We start from the raw sequence: 26,914 nt of genomic DNA on the forward strand, positions 1-26,914 counted from the left end.
AGTCCGCTGTAGATGTACTATTAGATGCAATTCACAGAATTGTGATATCATTTGTCATTGTTGAGTCACGGAGTTTTAAACTTGATAGTTTCGTTTGCGAAAAATTTTCAATTTTGGCCAATTTGTAATAAATAATTGACCTCCTAAATGAAAAATTCGAAGCCAGTAGTCACTAGAATTAAACTTTTTCTTTTAAATGCCACAAACCTCCTCAAAGTTGCTGAAATGGTTGCAGGGAAAAACGTGCAGCTACATACATATATATATATATATATATATATATATATATATATATATATATATATATATATATATATATATATATTGGGCCAGTGGCCTAGCCCTCCCCCCGAACAAAATTTCTGGCTACACCACTGCGTATAGCTGCCTAGTACGCACCAGATATACATAGGTCTTTATTGAAAGCTTGGTTCACGTTACGTGAAGTCAGATAAACAGTATAAGTTTATATTGTGCACTATTTTCCTTCCTTCAGACGTGAAGCTTAAATGAGATTGTAATTCACCAAGTGGTAGCGCATAGCGAGTTCACTGTGCTTACCGATCTTTAGCAGCCCAACTGCTCTTCCCAGTGGATCTTTGTGCTGCGACACCGTCAACAGCCGATTCTTGCGGCAAACGACGTCGAAAAGGATGGAGCTCGGAGTTAGCCCTTTAAACAGTTCCGGATGGTCCGTTCGAACCCTGAAGTAATTCTTGATGTTCGTGAAAGCGGAATGCGCGTCGTACTTGCGGGCTCGCAGAAACTTGACCAGAAAGGCATCGTCCGCAGGGCAGCACAACGACGGTTCCCCTTGTTGGATTAGAGAAGCGAGGAAGACAAGAGGTCAGAAAGTACACCCCAGTAAAGAGTTTAATACTGCGGCTAGGGCAATAGGTGGCTTTGCCTCGTATGAGATGCTTAACCGTGCTGTGTTGGAGCACGTGACCTAAGGGACACAATATTCCCTTAAAATTATATCATTTGAAAAGTCTATTTTGGTCCATTTTGTTGTAAAGGTTGAATATTAGAAGACAAAATGAAGGCCAAAGTTTCATTTTACTTTTATTTTCGCGTGGAAACTACGGAGGCGCTAAGTCAATGTGGAGTGCCTTGATTCAAATGTAGCTTTTTGTTTGTTTGTGTCGTTGATGTAGAGTAAATGTCACCAATACTTGCGAAGTGTAGTCTATGACTCTGTTAGAATGAAATGTAGCCCATATTTACCGGATAGAAAATTAGTTATACTCGAGCAGACGCCGCAAAATCTGTGACGTCCCGGTAAGTTAGGAAGAGAACTTCAATATAGCATCGCCACTGGTGTATGTTCTTGGTGTCTTTTCGGACATGCCAAACTTACTATCACGGTAGGAATAGAGTTTTAATGTTTTAGAAGCGTAATTAATTATTACAGCTCATATTACTGTTCTTTTCAGTGTCCCTGTAAAACAGTATGCTGACAGTACCACCGCAAATTATACAGCTGTTTATATATATCTTCTAGGCGTCCCTGGCGAATTATCTGCTGATAATTTGCACGAGGCCATGATGCCTCGAAAATTCCCGCTCGAAAATCTCGCAACAAATCTGAATAGCTGTTCATATGCGCCACAATTCAAAAATACCTGTTCTATTACTGCGCATAAACAAGACAACTGATATAGTTAACGCGAAGGCATACCTCGAATGTGATGAACACGTCAATACGAATCCACAAGAAAACTCTATCGCTGAAACCCTGAAGGAAGTAGCGACCCTAGAGCTAATGCTCAAGACCGATAGATAGTCGCAGTTTCGCCCAAAAGACGAAGCATCGATTGCGGTAGCAAATTAGTAGACAGCTATACGCAGTATGGATAGTAGCTTTATCGACCATATAAACTTGTAAACATTCGCTTACTAACTAACTTAAGCATGCACGAGTGCACAAGCAAGCATGACCACATCCCACTCGATGACAGCCGAAGCTCGCTGTCATAACGCTGGAGTGAGGAAGCGCGGCAGCAGCAGCGAGCGAATGGACCTTCGTGCTGCCTCTCGCTTCAACGCGAACTAAGCGGCGAAAACCCGCCGCGGTTGCTTAGTGGCTATGGTGCTGGACTGCAAAGCACGAGGGCGCGGGATCGGATCCCGGCCATGGCAACCGAATTTCGATGGCGGCGAAATGCTAAAAGACCCGTTTACTTATTAGGTGCACGTTAAAGAACCCCAGGTGGCCCAAATTTTCAAAGTCCCCCACTACGGCATGCCTCATAATCAGAAAGTGGTTTTGGCACGTAAAACCACGTAATTGAATTTTTCTTAAGCGCTGAAAACAGCGCACATAAAGCTATCAGCCCTAGGCCCACCTAGACTACCCATATCGCAGATCGAGTTCAAGATAGGGCCCCCCGCGGCCGTGCCATACGCAGTAGCCGCCGAAGTCGAACGCCCCCGCCCCTCTCCCTTTCTCTCCTACGCTGGGGGCCTTGCGCGGGACGGCACACGGCGTGCTTGCTCCCCGCATTTCTCCCTTGCGCGCGCGAGATTGAGCCGACATCATTGGCTCACCCTCACGAACTTTCACTCGCCCATACAGCATACGGGGCGGGGTGACGATGTTATCACCCTTGGACTTTATAATAAACATCACAGTGACGACGACGGCAGAAATACGCCTGGAATGTCCATATTATTGCAATCGCAATAAAAAGAAACACACAGCGCCCTTGTGATTTAGTCCCAAACAATGAAACGTTCCTTTCCTTCGAGCGCTTCCTAACCTTACGTGAGGCCTCCTTACAGCGAAGGACCGATGGAGGAAGCAAGCATACTCTGAAAGCTCCCTTCACCCGTCCTCACGTAAGGAGCGGTTGCCGCCATGCCTGGGTTCGAGATTATCTCTTAAAAGCTTTAGGCGAACACCAGAACACCACTATTCAATAAAAAAGGTTGTATCGTCGCACAATCTCTAAGTTGATGAGCTAATATATAGAAGCGTGAACGCTATTTTTTAGTTTTGTTTACTAAATCTAAAGAAGCAGTGCACTACAGTGCCAAACTTGATGTGCTCCAGCAACGCTGGCACGCCGGCGTCGTGCAACGCCTAGCAACGCCTAGCAACGCTTCCACGCCGCACGCGCGAATGAAACGAACGTGCCTGGCAAAACGTACCGTGCTCGCGCTTCTCCGAAGGTGGGCGACAGCACGCATGCGCAAGCAAACGTCACGTGGTTAAGCAGTGAGGCGAAGCGCTCGTTCAGGGCCAGGAGCGGCGTAAGGACGCATGAAGGTAGCTTGGCCCAAAGAATAAAACGTTCCTTTTAGGGGTGTGCGAATATTGAAATTTTTGATTACGAATCGAATACGAATAAGGCGAAGAACTCTCTTCGAATATCGAATTGAATATCGAATACATGTGTAGTATTAAAAAATTGCAAGAGAGGTAACAATAGCTTTATTACCCTTTTAAAAATAACATTGCATTTTACAAGGTTGCTTCAAATTAAAGAGGTACTCAATTATAGATAATGGACTCAGGTAATGCCCTCAGTCAGGTAAAACGCTTGTTACAGATTGTCGTGAAGGAAAATTAACTGCTCAATATGGCCAGAAAGTAAACGCTCTCTGTGCACTGTCACATTTCTACCGGTAGAAAAGACTCTTTCACTAGGAACTGAAGTGGCAGGGATCGCCAAGTACTTCCGGGCGAGTGCACTTAAAAGTGGGTACCTGAAGCGGCCAATGGACTGCCACCACTCACAAGGATTCATGCCCCTTTCCAGAAGAGGCTTTTGCGCGTAGTCTGTAACTTCCCTCTCAGGGGCAGATGCCAAATGTGTCTTCTCTTTGTTCATCACTAGATCGTCAAAAGCATTCCATACACTCGATGCCACCAGTGGACACGAAGTCGACGCTGGCACGGCGGTGTCCCCACGGTGTTCCGCGACGGCTTCCTGGAGCTCCCTTGTCACAAGGTTTTTCAGCCAGATCATCTGACCAGATGCCTGATGAACTGTGGCCATAAAGCGCGGATCAAGAAACATGCCTAGGCTGGCCACTTCATCAAATTTCCACTCCGCACAAAGAGCCCTGATACATTTTGAAGCAATGTTAGCAAACCCTGAGTTGCCTTTGCAACCTTCAAGGCAATGGGTCATTCCAAAATAATTGGAATTATAAAGCTTGGTGAAAAAGAAACCGAAACTGATCATGTCTCAAATGCCTGAAGCAGATAGACTGAAACAGAGCATACAGATAATGAGCGGATCATGCGAAGTTCTCAGTTAATAAACATGTTCTTAGGAGAATGCGGAGCAAGCATACAATTGGTTAATTGCTCAATTATTCGCAGTCTATCCGAATATTCACCGTTTCCACCGTTATTCGGCCGTCCTCGGATATTCGTGAATTTCCGAACATGCATTTCTCGAATCGAATAGGCTTCGAATATGGAAAATATTCGATTCGTATTCGAAATTCTGAATATTCGCACACCCCTAGTTCCTTTCCTACGAGCGCTTCCTAACCTTACGTGAGGCCTCCTTACAGCGAAGGACCGATGGAGGAAGCAAGCGTACTCTGAAAGCTCCCTTCACCCGTCCTCACCTAAGGAGCGGTTGCCGCGTGCCTGGGTTCGAGATTATCTCTTCAAATCTTTCCGCGAACACCATTATTCTATTAAAAAATGTTGTATCGTCGCACAATCTTTAAATTGAATGGCTAATATAGAGAAGCGTGGACGCTTTCTTCTAGTTTCGTTTACTAAAGTTAAAAAAATGGCTGTGGCTTAGCTAAGGTTAAGCCCAGGACGCGAAGCATACTAGCCTTTATTTTAGTTGTTGAACCACTGTTCAGCCTGGTGAACTGCTGTTGCTTGGCTATATTTGGTTCGGCTAGACGAAGAAACAACTCATGCATTACTGCTTCGCCTTCAAGAGTGGAACGCGACAGCGTTCCCGTCGACCCGCCAAGGGGTGTAAGACAATGGGCTACAGGGCAGCGACTACGCGCCCCGCATTGGACGCGGTGAGCGTCGAGCAAAGCAGCGTTCGGCGCGGCAACGAAATGTGCGCCTGAGCAAGAGACGCACGCCTTAGAAACAGCTCGTTTCTAAGGCAACACCGCATTCACTAGAGGCGCTTTTGTACCGCTTTGAAGCATCGTACTCGTGGCTCAGTGGTAGCGTCTCCGTCCCACACTCCGGAGACCCTGGTTCGATTCCCACCCAGCCCGTCTTGCAAGAGTTGAGCCAAAGCCACTTCTCCTCTGTCGTGACGTCACGGTGTCACGTGGTTTCAAGGCGACACCGCCGCGCCTGAGGAGCTGGGTTGAGCTCTCGTAATATGCTTCGCATAAAAAAAGTTGCGCATTACAGTGCAAAACTTGATGTGCTCCAGCAACGCTGGCACGCCGGCGTCTTGCAACGCCTAGCAACGCTTAGCAATGCTTGCATGCCGCACGCGTGACTGAAACGAACATGCCTGGCAAAACGTACCGTGCTCGCACTTCTCCGCAGGTGGGCGACAGTGCGCATGCGCAAGCGAATGCCACGTGGTTAAGCAGTGAGGTGAAGCGCTCGTTCAGGGCCAGGAGCGGCGTAAGGACGCATGAAGGTAGCTTTGGAGCTACCTTATGCTGAGGAAGCACCAAGGAAGCCTTCACCGAGGGCCCCTCTGTAAGGAAGCTTTCAGAGTGACATAAGGTAGCCTCACCCCAGTGAAGGCTTCCTTAGTGAGGTAAGGAAGATTTCATTGTTTGGCTTCTTATGCTGAGGAAGTACCAAGGAAGCACCAAGGAAGCCTTCACCGAGGGCGCCTCAGTAAGAAACCTTTCAGAGTGACATAAGGTAGCCTCACTGCAATGAAGGCTTCCTTACTGAGGTAAGGAAGATTTCATTGTCTGGCCCTTAGTGGCTACGGCATTGCGCTGCTGAGCACGAAGTCCCGGGTTCGATGCCTGGCCACGGCGGCCCCATTCCAATGGAGGCCGAAATGCATAAACGCTCCGGCACCGTACGTGGACTGCAAGACAATCTAATCACGTTAAAATTAATTTCTACGGTAAATTAATCTGCACGCTCAAATAAATCTGACGCCCTCAACTAAAGCATCCCTTTATGATGTTTAATGTGTGCTTTCGCCACAATAAGCATCAAATAAGAAAAAAGAACACTAACCAACGTGGCGTGTGTACGTACGTGCACAGTTTAGCTATAAGCTGAACTGTTGCAAAAACAGTTGGCTTGTTGCTATTGGTGGTGTTGAGTGGCGGTGATGATGCCATTCAACACGGGGTTAGCCTGGCGTCCATCGCTAGCAATTGCTTTGCCTGAGCCTCTCCTTCCGCCTCAAATAGGTCGCCTCAGACGCCGAAATGAGCCGTCAGTCGATCAGTCCAGTCTCGCAGAAATCTCACACGAATGCGCGACACCGCCTTGCACACTATCCGCGGTCCTTCCGGTAAGACTGACTGCCCTACACGTTCGTGAGAAAATGCTTATCTTCTGTACAGAAGCCGACTCCTTTCAGGACAAAAGCGCTCGCGGGATCAGAAGAAATTCGCCATATCGGCCACTTCATTACACTCAGTGCAATATGAACAATAAGCGCCGCTGACTTTAAACGTCCATGCAGCAATGTAGACCAACTTGTCCTTACTTTCTATAGGAAGGCTTCTTCCATGTGGCTAAATCGCTTTACTAAACTGTGCTGATGTGGCGGTTTCCTGAGCGAACGAAAGTGGAAACGATCTGTCACTTTAAATAGTAAGTCATTCACAGGAACGTTCACTGTCGGCTGCCTTGAAATTGCTTCATTAGCAAGTGCATTTGCTCCTTCTTCGCCGGAGGAAGAAGAAGGGGCATAACCGGTGGGACGCGCTTCACATCGGCTTCGCAGTTTTTCGATGACTGTGCCGGATTATCAGCTTGTGCTACAAGAATTCTTGTACCAAGTGCTCCGTGTTGTCATCAGGACCACGAGGATACCTGCCTTTAAGGTAGGGGACCATTTTTGGGGACTTTAAGGACGATTGTGTGCCCACCCAAGGCGAGTCGTCGCTAAGCCTAGGCTTGCTCCGCTAACCGCTTGGCCTAGCCGCCGCGGCCGACGGGCGGTCGCTGCTAGAACGCACATTATTCCGAACTCTACCTGCATCATGGCCACTCCCATGAGTGTTGAAATAGAGGGGGAGGATATTCACCCCGAAGAAGTAACCAGGACCCCGGGCTGGCGCATCGCCGGTGAACGCAAGTCCCGACCACGTCAGCAAGACCTAGGTCTACCCAATGCACTTCAATCAAAACCCTCCGGTGCCGGTCGTAGACCCGAGAACGCCAAAGATACGTTAATCAAGAGAGCGCGCATGCCTGCACTGCCCCGAGACGATACCAAGATCGTGGTGAGACCACGCGGGGGTCTGAATATCAGCAAGGTCGGCCATATGGAAGTTGGCCGGGCCATTTACGCTGCGGCGGGAGTCCCCAAAGAAGAATGGATCCGGGACGTGATATGCCCAAATTACCAGCAAAATATCGTTGTCATCAGTACTTCAAAGAGAGAAAATGCTAACCGGTATGTTGGAGTCACCAAGATTGTCGTCCAAGGAAATGAGCACGAGGTCAGCGCCTATGAATCGGCCCCCCATGGCATGACCAAGGGAGTCATACGAGGCGTCCCCCTCGGAGACACGGTTCAAGAAATCAACGAGAACATCGTCAACGAATATAATCTCACTGCTGTAGAGGCCAACCGCATCGCTAACACTACGTCTGTGGTGATCGCCTTCAATGGACCCAAAGTACCGAACTACGTTCGTTACGGGGGCCTGCTCGCCAAATGCTCGTTATACAGAAAACAGATAGATATCTGCTATCAGTGCGGTCGCCTGGGCCACCGCATGGATGTTTGCCCTGATCCAACAGACCGGATCTGCCGGGGATGTGGTGCTCCAAATCCCGATGAACACCACAAGTGTACCCCCAAGTGTGACCTCTGTGGAGGAGAACATTTGACCGCAGACAAGGTGTGCAGAGCTCGCTTCAAGATCCCGTACGCAGTACGGAAACGCCGGTGGGAGCGGAAAGATACCAACTACACGCCTGCAGAAGCCTCCAAACCGCCACGTCGGGAGGGAGCAGCTACGTCAGGGTACCGGAATCACTCTCTTTCCCGTGAAGGCGGACGAGGGCGGAGCAGCAGCTGCGCCTCAAAGCCGGGCTTGAGAGCGTCGTCGCCGGGTGACGTGGCCGGCAGCAGCTGCAGCGGGCGCCGCCGGGAGTCGCGGTCAAGGTCGAAGACCCGGAGCCAGACACCGTCGATGGACGCCGCTAAACAGGTGGGCTGGGCAGTTAGATCTCCTATCGCTCTTAGCAACAATGATTTCCCTCCCCTTCCCCAGACTCCCAAGAAAGATTGTCAGGAATGCATGCAACTCAAAGCGCTTGTAGTTAAGCAAAATGAGCAAATCAGCGCGCTTCTTGCGCGCATGGAGGCATTAGAAAAATCGAAAAGCAGCGAGGATGTCACAAAAAGCAAAATTGCCAAGAGGGACGCTCAACCGGAGCCCCCGGTAACAGCAATGGAGGCAGGGAAAATTGAATCGAGTCCATCTGAGGAACCGGCGTGGGCCAAGCCCATTGAAGCCCTCACCGAGATGGTCACACAGCTTGCCAGCCAAATCGGCTTGATAACGTCCAAGATGGCCAAGTTCGACGCGCTAGAAGCTAATTTCAACCAGCTCATACTAACCACTCAAAAAGCTAAAAAGGGAGCCCCCTATGGGAAACCGTGCATGGCGAGTAGTCTCACGACAACCAACCTGAGCCAAGATGGCGGCCAGGCGTAAAAATAGGAAGGAAGATACAACGATCTTAGCCCAATGGAACTGCGAGGAATTAAGGACAAAATAGGCGAATTACAGCAATACATAGATGATGCGGAACACAAACCGGATATCCTTGCAATTCAAGAAACGAACTCGCGACCAAAACTCGCGGGGTACGTCACATACACCGATCCCAGTGAGAAAAGCACAGCCATCCTAGTCCGAAGCAACATAGCTGCAACGCAGCACATTACCACCCAGAGTGGGTGTGAACACGTTCTCTTGGAAATTCACAACAGAGGCACAGGAAGCAAAGACATCTTTATACTCAACGCATACTGTCGGCACTCCAAGAAGAACCTCGACATAGAGGGCACATTACTCGACAGCGAGAGAGAGGCGGGCAGCCGACCCCTATTGATATTAGGAGATTTCAATGCGCCTCACACAATATGGGGTTACAAATTTTGCTCCAAGAGAGGCAGGGTCCTGGCGAACCTCATGGATCAGCACACATTAGCCCTACTCAACGAACCAGACACTCCCACCCGCATGGGTACAAGTACGACCCGGGACACCACTCCAGACCTTACCCTGCTGAGTGGAACCTTGGACGTGTTGTGGCAGAACACAGGCGCGAACCTGGGGTCAGACCACGATATCCTCAATATTACGATCAGGGGGCCCGCGTTCAAGGCCCGAATGGGAACAACAAAGATAACTGACTGGGACAAACTTCGAAAAAGGCAAGCAGCCGATGAAGACGAGGACACGAACAGCACCAAATCGTATGGGGAATGGGCTAAGAAACAACTCGAGCTGGTAGAAAAATACACCCAGAAAATTGCGACCACACTGCAGACACCCTCTTTGAACGCAAAGCTTGCCCACCTTTGGGAAGCACGACACAGCCTCACCAGACGCTGGAAGAAACAACGACACAAGAAATCGCAAACGCATCCATGATCTCAACAAGCAAGCAGCTGAATACGCGTCCAAGCTGTGCAGAGAGAACTGGCTGAGCGTGTGTGATGGACTGCAGGGCACCCTTTCTACCAGGAAGACGTGGTGCCTCCTTCGTCACCTGATCGATCCTCTGGGCAGCAAGAGCGCCACTAATCGAAGCCTCATGCGCACCCTCAACAACTATACTGGGGGTGCCGACAAACTCATCAACGACTTGAAGGCGAAGTACCTGAAAACGGAGAAGGGTGATATCACACCTCCCGACTACGCAGGACCTACCAATGAAGCGTTAGACAAGCCATTCACTGACACCGAGTTGATCTTGGCAATCTCCGAGAGCAACAGGGGCAGCGCGCCGGGACCCGATACCATTACCTACAAGTTACTTAACAACCTCAAGCACAAGGCCCGCAGACAGCTGCTCGAGTATATGAACCGGGTCTGGGAGTCTGGCAATCTTCCACACGAATGGAAAGAGGCAGAAGTCCGCTTCATACCCAAGCCTGGGAAGACACCTCACATCGACAACATGCGACCGATATCCCTCACGTCCTGCGTGGGGAAGGTCATGGAACGTATGGTACTTAAGAGGTTGCAGCGACATCTTGATGCCACCGATAAGATGCCAGAGACAATGTATGGCTTTAGGCAACACCTGGGCACTTAGGATGTTCTCGTACAACTCAACTAACTGGTAATTAAGCGAGCAACGAAGCAGCCGCCACGAGCGATACTAGCGCTAGACTTCACAGGTGCCTTTGATAACGTCACACATGAAAGTGTCCTCCGCAACCTGCGCAACACGGGTTGTGGAGTGAAAACTTACAACTACATCCGAGACTTTCTTTGTAACCGAACGGCAAGGATAAGAATAGGATAGGAGACATCCCAACCGATCTCCCTGGGGGATCGAGGAACGCCGCAAGGTTCGGTCCTTTCCCCCCTCCTATTTAAAAATGCTCTCCTGCCGTTGCCCAAGCTTCTCGAATCAATAGATGGTCTGGGCCACGCATTATATGGCGACGACATCACCCTCTGGACTGCGAGGGCAGGGTCGGATGGCTAGATGGAAAACGCTCCAAAAAGCGGCTGACAGGATCAACAGCTATGTGAAGACATGTGGCCTTTGCTGTTCGCCTCAAACATCGGAGCTGACCATTGTCAGACCACGTGCATCAAGGACACAAGCAGAAAACATCGAAATCACTTTGGAAGGGAACCGGATCCTCCCGGTACCTCAACTCAGGATCCTGGGCCTCCTGATCCAGGCAGACGGCAAGGCAACAGCCATGATTAGAAAAATGAAGCTCACGTCAGACCAAATCTTGAACATGATCAGACGAGTGGCCAACAGGCGGAGGGGTCTGAAGGAATCGGACACCTTGCGCCTCGTTGAGGCCTTTGTTATCTCACGAATCGTCTACGCAGCGCCGTATCTGCAGCTCCTCAAGAAGGACGTCTTACAACTTGACGCAATAATCAGGAAAGCCATGAAGCAGGCCCTGGGTATTCCCATAAATTCATCCACGACAAAATTACTTCAAATGGGAGTCCACAATACAGTAGCCGAGCTCGTAGAAGCCAATCAAAGGGTACGCCTTAGCCAGACCAAGGCGGGCAGAAGCGTCCTCCGCAAGCTAGGATGGCAAGAATCGCACTAGACCCGCCACGACCAATTACCCGAAAAGTTGAGTGAGAAGTTGGAATGCAAACCACTACCACGCAACATGAACCCCACAAGGCATGCCGGACGACGCGACGCCCGGGCAAGAGCCATCTCCAGGACCCTGGAGGAAGACGGCACTGTTTTATATACAGACGTCTCTCTATCGAAACGCTCCACGAGGGCAACAGTCGTGGTCACCGGGCTAGAAAAGCTGGTCACCTGCGCATCAATCTACACTCCGTCTTCGGAGGAAGCAGAAGAAGCAGCGATAGCTCTCGCACTCCCGCAACCAAACGTCACCAAGTTCGTCACGGAATCACAAGCTGCATACAAGAACTACAGATCTGGCTGGGTGTCCCTTGTGGCACTAAAAATTCTTGGTAAAGCTACGCCTCCTAAACAAGCAATCGAATTAGTTTGGGTCCCGGCTCACTCCTCAGTTGAGGGCAATGAATATGCTCATCAACAGGCCCGAGCGCTAAACTCCCGGGCCAACGAGGAGGAGGCAAGGGGATGGCAACCCATCACAAATTACAGAGATATAGTCAAATATTACAGGGACGGCAGGAAGACATTCCCGCACCCCCACCACTCCTTGACCAGAGCCGAACAAACAATATACAGGCAAATCCAGGCAGGATCCTTTCCCCACCCCTGCTTCCAGAACAAAATATACCCAGAGAGATATAAGAACACATGTCCTCACTGTAATGCATTAGGTACCCTTCGGCACGTCATAGGAGAGTGCAATTTTTCCATAAACCACCCCCCACCTATACCCACCCTGGGAGACCAGCTCCGACTGATCCACAGGGGCCAGGCGGCCCTGTAAGCATATGGAGCCCGCGAAGAGGGAGCCACCCCTCAGACGCTTAACGCGTTTCATTTCATAATGGACCAGTAAAGTTGTTTCTCTCCCTCCCCCTTCTTCGCCAGTAACATAGACGTGCCAACGTATCCACTGAAACGTTATTTTAACCATATTTTTTTCTCATTTCTTTAGGTGACGGCAGTGAATGACAACAGAACTTGTTTGGAAGCATGCCACGAAATAATTTAGCTGAATTCCTGCTAGTCATACATCTTCCTTCAAAAGTTACTATGCAAACCGTGGTGCTGCGATCACTTAACTGCTATGTGAATAATAGGTAACATGTGGTGGTAAATCATGTTCGCGTTTGTGGCTTCACACGTTCTTGTAGCGTTATTTTTACGCTTTACATTCTAAGTTCTAAGAAATTGCTATTTCTCAGCGCATGATTGCAAAGAATTTCTGCAAAAATGTATATTCATTGTGAATAGTTGCGTTTGTAACTAAGTACTTTGCTCATACAAATCAATTCGTAAAGTCGCAAACCCGTTTCAAGCCAGAGGAACAAAGCTATGCAAATCCACCTATTATTCATTATGCCATGCTGTCTGAACCCCCATAATAGCAGGTCCCGTGTACGCTAGTGCAAGAGCTGCTTGTAATAATTGATGTAGGAGCCTATGCTACCAGTGTGTTGTGTTAGGTATTGTGTTCCTAAACAACGTGTTTGCACATCTCCAGCCCCGGTAAATCTTTTGCGGTAAGAACAACCGTTATGGCCAACACACGGCACTAAAGCGTATTCTCAGTTGCTTACTGATTACTGTTTCGACATACCTGAAATAAGCTTACGCAAATCCTCCAGAGCCGTCTGTTTCACCGTAGGCGTTTCTCCCAATTCTCTGCGTGCAACGTCCTCCAGGGATTCAAGCGCGGCAGAAGCTTCCCATGTCACCGCACTCATATCAATGACCACTGTAGAGTCAAGCACCTGCGAGACGCAGTACTGATGTCACTGGAGAAGAACGCATACTGAAAGAAGTGCTGCGTTTGCGGACATAGCGCAAACGCAGCAAGCGAGACAACTGCGCTGCCTCGCCAACAGCGCCCCATCATACAGCAGGCGCTAGCGCGACGAGGAACGCCGGCAGTGGCGTTGCAGGCGTGTTCCCTCGATGCTGCACGAGATGAGACAGAGGGCAAACCGTCGGCGGTTGTCAGCGGCAAATGAAAGAACAACATTAGGCTTGATGCTTACTTTGCGCTCCACTCCTACCCTCGTGCACAGCACGGTGTAGTATAAATCACGGAGGAAGGAAAGCGCAGTAGAGACCTCGGCCAGCACGGACGTGTTGAAAGTTTGGCGCAAGTCACGTGCAGTTTTTCGCAAAGGAGTACCGAGATTGGTACCCCAAACGTCACCGTTGGCATAGCAACCACGCTCCTGAACTTTTCGCTGCTACTCTAAGCCTCTCAAAAGCGAAATAAATTTCGTTGGCCCGTATCTTTCTCACGCCCATTCTGTTCGCGAGACAAGCTGACTTTGGAGTGATGGAACATGCTTATAACGGCGCGATTTGAGCACGGAAAAAAAAAAGAATGCACACAAGACAGTCGCACACAGGAAAGTCTGTTGCACGCAGGAAAGTATGTTAGTCGCAATGACTTCGGAGTGTGGTGCACAAGCATGAAACTTGTGTTTGAAGATGACTGTTAGCCAACAACAGAGACACCCAAGTAATCACGACTCGTGTCTTCGTTGTCTTCAACGTGCCACAGAAACGCACAGGCGAGCATCTGCATCCCTAAACTTGTTACAGAAGTTTCGTAAGCTTTGTCCTGACGCGCGTCAGCAGCACGCACTTCTGGCGACTGGTAGCAATGCAAATTCAAAGCTCGCGCCTATCTGCTCCAGCGAGCTCATTGGAGGCGTAAATTGATGGAGCGCACCAACATGGCTCCACTTCCGGCTTCAAAAACGTGACGTCAGGGCCTCTCCAATTTTTTTTTCTCTCGTGAGTATGAACACACCTCCTGAAAAGGAACGCTAGTGTGTGTGTGCCCACAAGTCATAATCATCATCATCAGCCTGGTTACGCCCACTGCAGGACAAAGGCCTCTCCCATACTTCTCCAACAACCTCGGTGATGTACTAATTGTGGCCATCTCGTCCCTGCAAACTTCTTAATCTCATCCACCCACCTAACTTTCTGCCGCCCCCTGCCCCGCTTCCTTTCCCTTGGAATCCTGTCCGTAACCCTTAATGACCATCGGTTATCTTCCCTCGTCATTACATGTCCTGCCCATGCCCCATTTCTTTTTCTTGATTTCAACTAAGATGTCATTAACTCGCGTTTGTTCCCTCACCCAATTTGCTATTTTCTTATCCCTTAACGTTACACCCATCATTCTTCTTTCCATAGCTCGTTACGTCGTCCTCAATTTGAGTAGAACTCTTTTCGTAAGCCTCCAGGTTTCTGCCCCGTAGGCGAGTACTGGTAAGACACAGCTATTATACACTTTCCTCTTGAGGGATAATGGCAACCTGCTGTTCATGATCTGAGAACGCCTGCCAAACGCACTCCAGCCCGTTCTTATTCTCCTGATTATTTCCGTCTCATGGTCCGGATCCGCCGTCACCACCTGCCCTAAGTAGATGTATTCCCTTACCACTTCCAGTGCCTCGCTACCTATTGTAAACTGCTGTTCTCTTCCGAGACTGTTAAACATTACTTTAGTTTTCTGCACATTAATGTCCAGACCCACTCTTCTGCTTTGCCTCTCCAGCTCAGTGAGCATGCATTGCAATTGGTCCCCTGAGTTACTAAGCAAGGCAATATCATCAGCGAATCGCAAGCTACTAAGGTACTCTCCATTAACTTTTATCCCCAGTTCTTCCCAATCCAGGTCTCTGATTACCTCCTGTAAACACGCTGTGAATAGCGTTGGAGAGATCGCATCCGCCTGCCTGACGCCTTTCTTTATTGGGATTTTGTTGCTTTCTTTATGGAGGACTACGGTGGCTGTGGAGCCGCTATAGATATATTTCAGTATTTTTGCATAGGGCTCGTCTACACCCTGATTCCGTAATGCCTCCATGACTGCTGAGGTTTCGACAGAATCAAACGCTTTCTCGTAATCAATGAAAGCTATATATAAGGGTTGGTTATATTCCGCACATTTCTCTATCCCCTGATTGATAGTGTGCATATCGTCTATTGTTGAGTAGCCTTTACGGTATCCTGCCTGGTCCTTTGCTTGGCAGAAGTCTAAGGTGTTTCTGATTCTATTTGCGATTACCTTAGTAAATAGTTTGTAGGCAACTGACAGTAAGCTGATCGGTCTATAATTTTTCAAGTCTTTGGCGTCCCCTTTCTTATGGATTAGGATTATGTTAGCGGTCTTGCAAGATTCCGGTACGCTCGAGGTCACGACGCATTGCGTATACAGGGTGGCCAGTTTCTATAGAACAACCTGCCCACCATCCTTCAATAAATCTGCTGTTACCTGATCCTCCCCAGCTGCCTTCCCCCTTTGCATAGCTCCCAAGGCTTTCTTTATTTCTCCCGGCGTTACCTGTGGGATATCCTATTCCTCTAGACTATTCTCTCTTTCATTATTGTCGTGGGTGCCACTGGTACTGTACAAATCTCTATAGAAGTCCTCGGCCACTTGAACTTTCTTATCCATATTAGTAATGATATTGCCGGCTTTGTCTCTTAACGCATACATCTGATTCTTGCCAATTCCTAGTTTCTTCTTCACACCTTTTAGGCTTCCTCCGTTCCTGAGAGCATGTTCAATTCTATCCATATTATACTTCCTTAGGTCAGCTGTCTTACGCTTGTTGATTAACTTCTAAAGTTCTGCCATTTCTATTCCAGCTGTAGGGTTAGAAGCTTTCATGCATTGGTGTTTCTTGATCAGATGTTTCGTCTCCTGCGATAACTTACTGGTATCCTGTCTAACGGAGTTACCACCGACTTCTATTGCATACTCCTTAATGATGCCCACAAGATTGTCGTTCATTACTTCAACACTCAGGTCCTCTTCCTGAGTTAAAGCCGAATACCTGTTCTGTAGCTTGATCTGTAGCCCACAAGTGGCACAACGCTATTGCCAGCAGCGGAATCGAGTACGCTAACCTGGCGCCGGCACATTCGACTGAGCGGAGCGCGACGGTGTGTTGTTAGGAATGGCCGTACGGGGGTGGCAACGTGCCAGCTTTCAGCCCGCTGCGCGTATTCCAACCCCCCCCAGACGAGGCGCCTTCTGAGAACTACGGATGACAGGCGGCCACGTGGCGCGCGGTCAGCTCTGGAATGTGATGCGCTGCCGCGCCACTGGGACGGCGCAAAGTTCTACGAGGCCCTCGGTCGACGACACCGCGGGCTATGCTGTACCGAGAGTTCTACAAAGCCCTCGAACGTGTTAGCCTTTGTGTGTGTAGGCTCGAACGTGTTAGCCTTTGTGTGTGTGGGCTGTACTGCGGGGCGGCGGCAAGTTTACCATGATTGGACGCACATTCCCGACCATTCGTGCTCCGTCCACGCCGAACGATGACGTCGAACTATGACGTCAAGCGGAGGCTTATAAGCAGCGTTTGCCGACTGCTAGAGCGTGCTCGTGCTCGTGTCGTGCTCGTCGTAAGGAGCTGAGAGCTCGATGTTATGCCAAAATCTAGTAGTGAGCTGTGTGCTCGAATGCTGTTTTGCTGAATGTTAATCTTGCGGGCTCCATATGGGAGTCGCGCTAGACTGCCAATGTATCTTGTCTTAAAATATGTTAATCCTGTAAATAAATCCTGTTAACCGAGTTCCTCATCTACGACCTCCGACTCCTTCAAATGGTGGCAGCGGCGAGGTAGTCCGACGAGTCCTACATCTGCTTGACAGCGGTAGGATCGTCCGACAACCCTGACAGTGTGCAATTGGCTTTATCGCTTTTGCAGCTAAAGGCAATGCGCGTCTCTGGCGGCCCTCTACGCCTCCAAAGGGATATAGCGCATGCTCGGCCTATACCAGAACTGCGCCACGGTGAGAATGGTACCGCGGTACCCGGCGACACCTTTCCGTGGAAGTGCAGCCAAGGCTACAAAGCAGAAGCATAAAATTTTTTTCAGTGGCACGAGCATCGAGTGCCAATCATGTTTCATGTGGAGCACTTCGGGTTCTCCTCCTAAGACGACCGAGCGCGAAATTCAAAATAAATCAGCAAAAAATAGTGCAGTACAAAATTCATGGGTTTCATTATAGATATGATATCAGAGCCTAAGTTTAGTTAGAAGTTACGTTACTGAAGTGCCTGGAATAACTAGAAATGGAAATTACTGATTGCCGCACACCAAAGCACATAATCGTAAACTTTAGAGACCCGCCAAGTGAATATGACTTTGGAGAAATTCCTGGAAACCCGGAAGCAGAAAGCGAAAGCAATGACGTCCCTAATGGCGTCACACACAAGAATGTGGCGAGATATTTAACCGGCTAATTGTAGAAAAAAATTGCCTGGCATAGACTGGACCTCTGCCTAGCAGAGGAGATGGGACGTCCCTTCCTCCTCTCTCGCTTCTCTCCCGGCGCTCACGTGCTCGCTTGCTCGCAACAGCTGCGCGCGCGCGCTCGTTACGTTATCTGACGTCAAGACCAGAAAGGGCGCGTAAGGTGCGATTGGTGCGCCGCTCGCTAGGGGGCTCCATCCGGCCACGTGGCGCACGCTGCGCTTCGTCCTCACCCTCCCTCGCTTCTCGACCGCATATTGCCCGCTTAATCTAACGAACACCAACTGTGAGGTGGGACTGCCAGTAACACGTATGTTATAAACGATATGGGTCGCCTACCATCTTTAAATTTTTTTTGCGCATGAGAAGCAGCCATACAAGGTATTGTTTTTACTGTTCTTGGTGAAGATTTCGTTCATAAATAAAAAGTTTGCTTAGGAAAGTTATTTTCGCAAACTATCTGATCATATCTCTCACTATTACACACACACACACACATATATATATATATATATATATATATATATATATATATATATATATATATATATATATATATATATATATATATATATATATATATATATATATATAAATGAGAAGAAAGGGGGTTAACCGAGGGACCCGATAATTATTAGTCATATAATGAGAAGCCAACAAACACTGACACCAAGTACAACATAGGGGAAATTGCATGTGCTTAATAAATGAAATAAAGTAATGATAAATTAATGGAAATTAAAGGGGATGAAAAAACAACTTCCCGCAGGTGGGAACCGAACCCACAACCTTCGCATGTGGCGTGCGATGCTCTACCAATTGAGCTACCGCGGCGCCGTTTCCCCATCCACTTTCTTGGGTATTTATGTGTACTAGTAGAACCCTGGGAGTGTTAGCCAGCGCCCCCACTCACAGACCTTGGCGGCGGACGTGGAACGTCTTTTCTGCCGTAGGCGTCACGAGAACGTGATCTTTACGGGTGAAGGCAACTGGTCAATAAACCCACATATGCTACCTGAAGGCATCAATGTTGCCGGATTCGAGACCCTCGTTAAGTAATAAACGAGAAGAAAGGGGGTTAACCGAGGGACCCGATAATTATTAGTCATATAATGAGAAGCCAACAAACACTGACACCAAGTTGATGCCTTCAGGTAGCATATGTGGGTTTATTGACCAGTTGCCTTCACCCGTAAAGATCACGTTCTCGTGACGCCTGCGGCAGAAAAGACGTTCCACGTCCGCCGCCAAGGTCTGTGAGTGGGGGCGCTGGCTAACACTCCCAGGGTTCTACTAGTACACATAAATACCCAAGAAAGTGGATGGGGAAACGCCGCCGCGGTAGCTCAATTGGTAGAGCATCGCACGCGACATGCGAAGGTTGTGGGTTCAGTTCCCACCTGCGGCAAGTTGTTTTTTCATCCACTTTAATTTCCATTAATTTATCATTACTTTATTTCATTTATTAAGCACATGCAATTTCCCCTATGTTGTACTTGGTGTCAGTGTTTGTTGGCTTCTCATTATATGACTAATAATTATCGGGTCCCTCGGTTAACCCCCTTTCTTCTCGTTTATTACTTAAAGGGACACTAAAGGTTACCAGAAAGTCAAGTTAAAGTGGTAGAGCAATGTTCTAGAACGTCTAAGGCGTCAATATAATCGCGAACAGAGCTTTAGTAACCGAGAAATTGAGCTAAATGCATGACACGATTTGAGACCCCCCAGCGACATTCCGGTACTAAACCGATGACGAAAGGTCTCCCCGTAATTTATGTTACTAATACTCAACTACTCGTATTAAAAATATCATTTCATTCGATTATAAGACGGAAGAAAATGCTACTTGTCTACGTCTACTCGATTCTAACAAAAACTAAGATTTTGGCGTTACCCTTCAGTAGGATGGGTGGTCGAAAGGTTTCGTTTTCGCTCGACTCTGCGCGCACGACTCTGCGCCGCGCACGCTTTGGAGTTTCAGTACTTTCGTTATCGCGTCGTGCTGTGAGGGTTCTGCTGGCTCGCGAAACTTTCATTTGGAACAAGCAGCGAGAATGCCACGTCCATGTGATGTCGTGGGAAGCCCTCGTTGCTGTCCCGCTCCGGAGAGCCGGTGTCGAGGCAGCCGTCGTAGTACGCAACGACGCCGGCAGTGCGAGCCCTCAGCAGCAGGTCGCGCTCGTCGGTGCTCAAATCGCTGAAGTTGAGCCCACCATCGCGAGCCAATCTGTCGGTGTCAGGGTCCATCGCGACGAGCGTCGAAGTTTGCGTCATAGAATGAAGTACCAGCTTATGGGCGTCTTGCGCTGGAGCTTGAGGTATAGTAGCGGCGCCTGGTGGCGGTGCGGGAAACGACATCTGGGTCGGCTGTGGCGAAGCACGTTTCTAGGCCGAGTTTTGCGTCGATTCGCACTTTTTATGCCCTGTTGCGAGTGCGGAAAGGCTTGTCACTTCTCACAGACCACGCCGACCACGCTGCGAGCTCGCCGCAGCCTTTAGTTTAACGAAAACGGACTTTCCGTGTGCCGTGGGACGTAATGTGGGACGTAATTAGTTTCTCCTTCCGCTAGCCACCATACTCCCGCTTTCGCTCTGCTGTCGGCTCTGTCTTGGCTCTGTTTCTGGCCGCGCGTTTGCGTTTTGCGCAGAAAAGCCGTAGCGCCGTCTGCGGACGCCGTTCTACTCACTGATGGCGCAACGTCACTATGAGACCATGATGTCAGTTCTCCTCGATCGGAGGGCGGGCGATTTGAACTGCGCTAGAGGTACGCGGACGCTTCAGAACGCATTTTCTCTTAAAATGAGTCTCTCCTTGCCACGAAACAAGCGTTTCGAGGTTTCTGTGATGGTATTTCAACAGTCCACGTTGACTTAAAGGGCCCCTGAAACGGTTCGGACAAATTTTGTAGGCGCGTAGGGTACAGCTTAAGTAAAACATTCGCACCACAATTTAAGTGAAGCGTTACGTATTAACGGAGCTGCAAGCGATTAGAAGTTACCCTCCTCCCTAGCTATGCTTTTCCTCCTCAACTCGCTCGCCGAGCGAGCGGCGCTAAGCTCCGCCTTCACTGGTTCAGCGTCACGACGCGACGTCACATCGCCCACTTCCGGTTGTTTAGGAGCACGCCCCCTCCCGCGCGAGACCTCTCCGCTAGCCGCTTGGCCGTCGACCGAGAGCTATCGAAGCAGCGTGCGTTGCGAGCATTCTGTCGTAGCGCCGAACGTGTCCGGTACTCCGCTAAAAACAGGCAAGCTGGTCATTTCGGCAAATGACTGGAGGCATAAACTCAAGCTGATGAAGGAACTTTAGCGTAGACGTACGTGAGCAGCCTGATCGGTCTGCACGGTCCAGACACTTGCTGGCGCAGCGCTTAACCAGTCAAACAAAGCGCTAATATTGCTCTAACCAAGTGTAAAGCATTTTAAACATTTTTAAATCAACGTGTTGATGATTACACTCCTGCGAAAAATACACACCAGCAGCAAAGAATACACTTCGTTGCTGCTACTGTGTATGGTTGAGCTCTGTGCCACCAGGTGGCAGCACCGTGCAGACCGTTGACATTTGCCCTTCTGCTCATCTCGTGGCTCACCCCGGCACAGTCAAGCGGCCAGACCCTGTCCCCTTGCGCTTGCGTTTGCCCTAATACTGGACTCGCGGTTTGCAGGTCGCTAGGTTTGCAGTTCACAAGGCAACAAAGTCGAATCATAGTGCTCGCGAAAAGACTGAGACCGACTCTGACCGCGGAGCTCTCGTCAAAATGGAGTACGTTGTAACACAAGCAGACGACACTTGCTGTGTGCCGGAAGTGCTGAAGTGTACTAAAAAACTATTCTTGTGTATTCTCTTTAAGTTATTTTCTTTTTACAAAAACAAAGTAACTAACATTCCAACTATTACGAGCATCATTTGTTCACCATAAAGTTGGAAAAATTATCGACCACGCGCCCTCGTCAGCCAATCAGATAACTCGCCCATGTGACGTAATATGGGTTATTTGCATCATATGGGTAGGGGCGGCTTAAAATTTCGCCGAGCAGTGCGCTGCGATCGGCAGCGATGGGTATTTTTAAAACCTTATAATAAATTACACGCTTTACGCAGAGCACTTAGATGCATCAATTAATGATCAGAAGAACCTACTCTAACGACTCAGTACGTTTGTAGAAAATCGCCAAAATCGTTTCAGGGTCCCTTTAATAGTAACCTTTAGTGTCCCTTTAACGAGGGTCTCGAATCCGGCAACATTGATGCCTTCAGGTAGCATATGTGGGTTTATTGACCAGTTGCCTTCACCCGTAAAGATCACGTTCTCGTGACGCCTGTGGCAGAAAAGACGTTCCACGTCCGCCGCCAAGGTCTGTGAGTGGGGGCGCTGGCTAACACTCCCAGGGTTCTACTAGTACACATAAATACCCAAGAAAGTGGATGGGGAAACGCCGCCGCGGTAGCTCAATTGGTAGAGCATCGCACGCGACATGCAAAGGTTGTGGGTTCGGTTCCCACCTGCGGCAAGTTGTTTTTTCATCCACTTTAATTTCCATTAAGTTATCATTACTTTATTTCAGTTATTAAGCACATGCAATTTCCCCTATGTTGTACTTGGTGTCAGTGTTTGTTGGCTTCTCATTATATGACTAATAATTATCGGGTCCCTCGGTTAACCCCCTTTCTTCTCGTTTATTACTTAACGAGGGTCTCGAATCCGGCAACATTGATGCCTTCAGGTAGCATATGTGGGTTTATTGACCAGTTGCCTTCACCCGTAAAGATCACGTTCTCGTGACGCCTGCGGCAGAAAAGACGTTCCACGTCCGCCGCCAAGGTCTGTGAGTGGGGGCGCTGGCTAACACTCCCAGGGTTCTACTAGTGCACATAAATACCCAAGAAAGTGGATGGGGAAACGGCGCCGCGGTAGCTCAATTGGTAGAGCATCGCACGCGACATGCGAAGGTTGTGAGTTCGGTTCCCACCTGCGGCAAGTTGTTTTTTCATCCACTTTAATTTCCATTAATTTATCATTACTTTATTTCATTTATTAGGCACATGCAATTTCCCCTATGTTGTACTTGGTGTCAGTGTTTGTTGGCTTCTCATTATATGACTATATATATATATATATATATATATATATATATATATATATATATATATATATATATGTATGTATGTATATTCATCACTGAAGGCTATAGCAACAGAAGAAAGTGAATGGAAGGACACGAGCAGCGACCACGCTCCTTTTGAATGAAGGCGAAGTTGGCGTGTCGGCTCTTGCGGTCTCTGAATACAGAGCTGGTTTTTGTTTCTGTCACCCTGGTCCTGCGTCCTGTTTTTTGACGTCATGACACTGGTGGAGATGCTGGACTTCAACACCTGGTGCTCGGGACTCCTCTGTGGAACGGCACTTGCAGTCCGAACCCACAACCAGTTCCGGCCGTGGATACTCCTGTGCACCGCTACAGTCGCCAACAGCCAGGCCTTAGCCCAGAGGTCTCCCCCAGCCAAGCACTCTTCCGTCTGAATAAATGGCAACGGCAATTCCCGAGACCTTCCATGGTGATGGTTTTGAGGACGTCGAGGGTTGGCTCTAACAACATGAAAGAGTCGCCAAGGCGAGTCGTTGGAGATCGGAACATAAACTCTCGCACGTGTATTTCGTCCTGGCGGACAGAGCTCGTACATGGCATTGGAACCGGGAAGGCACACTGTCTTCCTGGGATGAATTTCGGCAGCAACTTTTGGATACTTTCGTTAACAACGATCGTTGCGATTCGGCGCATCAACTCATCGAATCGCGTACACAAAAACCGAGCAAGACCGTCGCCATGTTTGTGGAGGACATGACTCGCCTCTTTCTCCGAGCTGACCCCGCTATTCCTGAAACAAAGAGAATCCGACATTTGATGCGAGGCATGAAGGAGCAACCGTTGGCCGGTCTTAATCGCAACCCGCCGACAACTCTTGCAGAGTTCTTCAGGGAAGCTACTACGATCGAGTGAGTACTTCAACAACGGAGCTGCCAGTACGACTGACCGAGCAACGCCTCGATTAGCGCCTCTGCACTGACCGCCGGCAATGAGTGTTCCCTGCGTGAGCTCATCCGCGAGGTCGTCCGGGAGGAGCTTCGCAGCCTTGTGGTGATTCTGCAAGAACCTGCTGTGGTGGCTTCTGTCGCAGAGGTTGTACGGCAGGAAATCAGGCAACAGTTTTTTTTTATCCGAATCGCTCCCGGACCAGCGGTCTGTAAACTACGCGTCGGCCGTCCGTCACCCAACCTCTGCGCCGCACAGCTCGCGGTCCCTGCCTCTGCCTTCCAACGAGTCGTTAACCCCTCCGTACCAACCGCCGCGGTCGCCGATCCCGCAGTTTAATGCGCCCGTGGAAACGCCACCCTACTACCATGCACCGACTACTGCAACTTGGCCGCAAAGCCGCCCGTCACCCAACCACTTGTTCCAAGACGGACTTGTGGCGCTCCATCGACCGACGTCCACTTTGCTTCCATTGCGAGGAAGCCGGCTACATTTACCGATTTTGCCCGTATCGTCACCCTGGATACCAGACCTTTGCAACCGTGCACCTTCCCTCGCGCCCGTTGGGACAACCGACGCGACACCAGCGTATCCACGCCAGCATAGCCATTCGCCCCACCGTATCGTCGGCCCCGCACTCCGTCATCTGCACCGAGCGGCACTGCACCGTCGCAGTTACGCCGATGTTGTGCGGGACAGGTCCCCTAGTCCTCGTCAAAGAAACTAAAACAGTGACCTCTGGGGGGAAGGTTGCCGCCCATCGAGATGCTACAACACCCCCAACGCCATCAGTACAGTCGGATGCAACCACGTCGCGGACTCCAATGGAAGTTGCTACCGCCGATATCGTCGTTCACATAGACAGACGCCCAGTGACAGCGCTAGTACATACTGGCGCGGATTTCTCTATCATAAGTCAAAAAACTTGCCGATTGCCTAAGAAAGTCAATACTTCGTGGACGGATCCCCACATAAGAACTGCAGGAGGCGAGTTTATTACACCCGCACGCAAAGTTACCGCTAGAATTAATATCGGTGCCTCGGCCTTCGTTGCCACTTTTGTAGTTCTGCCGAAGTGCTGCAAAGACCAAATCTTTGTTAAGGATTTTCTGCGTGAATACGGTGCCGTTATAAACATCCCGGACAGGTCGGTCACCTTTAGCATGTGGCCATGTTCGGTTGTACTCTGTATAGAGCAGCGACGTCGACCTTTACGCGTCGTCGATGACGACGCGACCATCCCACCGCGCTCATGCTCCCTTCTGTCGGTGACATGCGTCATACCGAGCGATTCCGAGGCTGTCACCGAAAAAATTCCGGCGCTGCTATTCAGCCATGGCATATCAATTGCAAGAGGCGTCGATAGCATTAACTGTGGACACACAGAAGTTCTCGTAACAAACTTTAGCGATGAGCGCCGGCATCTTAAAAGAGGCATGACACTCGCGTACGCCGAAGAGTTCAGTCAGATCGCAGACTGCTTGACTGAAGAGCAAAGTGGTTTCACCGGCCTGCCTCCCGTGCCTCCAGATCTACCTATCGATGTTGACCCAAGCTTGCTGCCTGCGCAGAAAGAAAGCCCCCTGGAGCTTGCACATCAGTTTCGGGACTGCTTCTCGTCGACGTCGAGAGGTGGTCAAACGTCGTTGACCACCTCTCCAAACATCGAATTTTCATTGATGATACAGCCAGGCCCATACGGCAGAACCCAAATCAGGTGACCACACGGGAACCAAGGGGCCCAATTTTTATTAATCATAAGAATCCAACGAACAGCAAGACAATATAGCGGAAATTACTTGAACGAAGTGAGTTAAATAAATGATAAATTACAGGAAATTGTCTTGCTATATATATATATATATATATATATATATATATATATATATATATATATTGTAAAGGGGGTTTATTCGGCTCGTAGAGTAGCAGTGACCAACGCGGCAACAGCAGGTAGGGCGCAGCCAGCGAGCGAACTGGGTACGAGCCACGCGATGGCAATGAGGCTTTTCAGCCTGCCGATCTTCTTCGTCACAATCACCCCCGGAATTGAAGAGTAGCCATCCTGGCGACCTAGGAAGAGGTGGGCGGATCGTAGTACTGCTTCAGCCGGTCAATGTGTACAGTCTCTCGCCCTCGTCGACGGAGATCGGGAGATGGCGATACGGGTTCGACCACGTAGTTCACTGGTGATGTTTGTGCAACCACGCGGTAGGGCCCGTGGTATTTCGGGAGGAGCTTCGACGAAAGGCCAGGAGCAGCAACAGGCGGGACCCAAAGCCGCACGAGGGAGACGACGGGGAAGGGGTGAGGGGGAGGATTGAGGTCATGGCGCTCTTTTTGGCGGTACTGTTGAGCAGATGTCAAAGAACGGGCCAGTTGTCGGCATTTCTCGGCGTGCTGAGCAATCGCAGAAACAGGTGAGCATTCAGCAGGGTCCGGCCGGTACGGGAGAACGGTTTCAATGGTGCTGGAGGGATGGCGGCCGTAAAGCAGGAAGAATGGCGAGAATCCAGTAGTGGCTTGAGAGGCAGTGTTATATGCGTAAGTGACGAACGGAAGTACAAGATCCCAGTTGGAGTGGTCAGATGCAACATACATGGATAGCATGTCACCAAGAGTTCTGTTGAATCGTTCTGTTAAGCCATTGGTCTGTGGATGATAAGCAGTAGTAGTGCGGTGAATAATTTGGCATTCAGACAGGAGTGACTGCAGGACGTCTGAAAGAAATACGCGGCCCCGATCGCTCAACAGTTCGCGAGGGGCGCCGTGGCGGAGAACGAAGTTGTTTAGTATGAACGAGGCGATGTCTTTTGCTGATGCAGCAGGCAAGGCGGCGGTTTCGGCATACCGTGTCAGATGATCTACTGCCACAACAATCCATCGGTTGCCAGCGCCAGTAGATGGAAGAGGCCCGTATATATCAATGCCGACACGGTCGAATGGTTGAGCTGGGCAGGGAAGTGGTTGGAGAGGTGCGGTGGAGATATGCGGGACACATTTGCGTCGCTGGCAGGCAATGCAGGAGCGCACGTATTTGTGGACGAAGGTGTACATCCCCCGCCAATAATATCGTAGGCGAAGCCGTGTGTAAGTTTTTGACACTCCGCCGTGACCACACTGCGGGTCA

At 49.5% G+C, this 26,914-nt stretch overlaps 1 protein-coding gene and 1 non-coding gene across 2 annotated transcripts in view; both read right to left on the minus strand.

Annotated features, from left to right (window-relative positions):
- The window catches only part of LOC139059661 (alpha-tocopherol transfer protein-like), an 88,399-nt gene that overhangs the window by 28,673 nt on the left and 32,812 nt on the right, over window positions 1-26,914 (minus strand). The window contains exons 3-4 of the mRNA XM_070538085.1: window positions 13,086-13,239; window positions 562-813 (exon numbers count right to left, since the gene is read on the minus strand). Of these exons, the coding sequence (XP_070394186.1) occupies window positions 562-813; window positions 13,086-13,212 (379 nt within the window). The 5' untranslated portion in view covers window positions 13,213-13,239. The remainder of the gene's footprint in view (window positions 1-561; window positions 814-13,085; window positions 13,240-26,914) is intronic.
- Window positions 18,510-18,582, minus strand: TRNAW-CCA (transfer RNA tryptophan (anticodon CCA)). Its single transcript has one exon. It is a non-coding gene; the product is annotated as a tRNA-Trp (tRNA).

The sequence above is a fragment of the Dermacentor albipictus genome, chromosome 1 (assembly GCF_038994185.2).
Source record: "Dermacentor albipictus isolate Rhodes 1998 colony chromosome 1, USDA_Dalb.pri_finalv2, whole genome shotgun sequence".
Lineage (NCBI taxonomy): Eukaryota > Metazoa > Arthropoda > Arachnida > Ixodida > Ixodidae > Dermacentor > Dermacentor albipictus.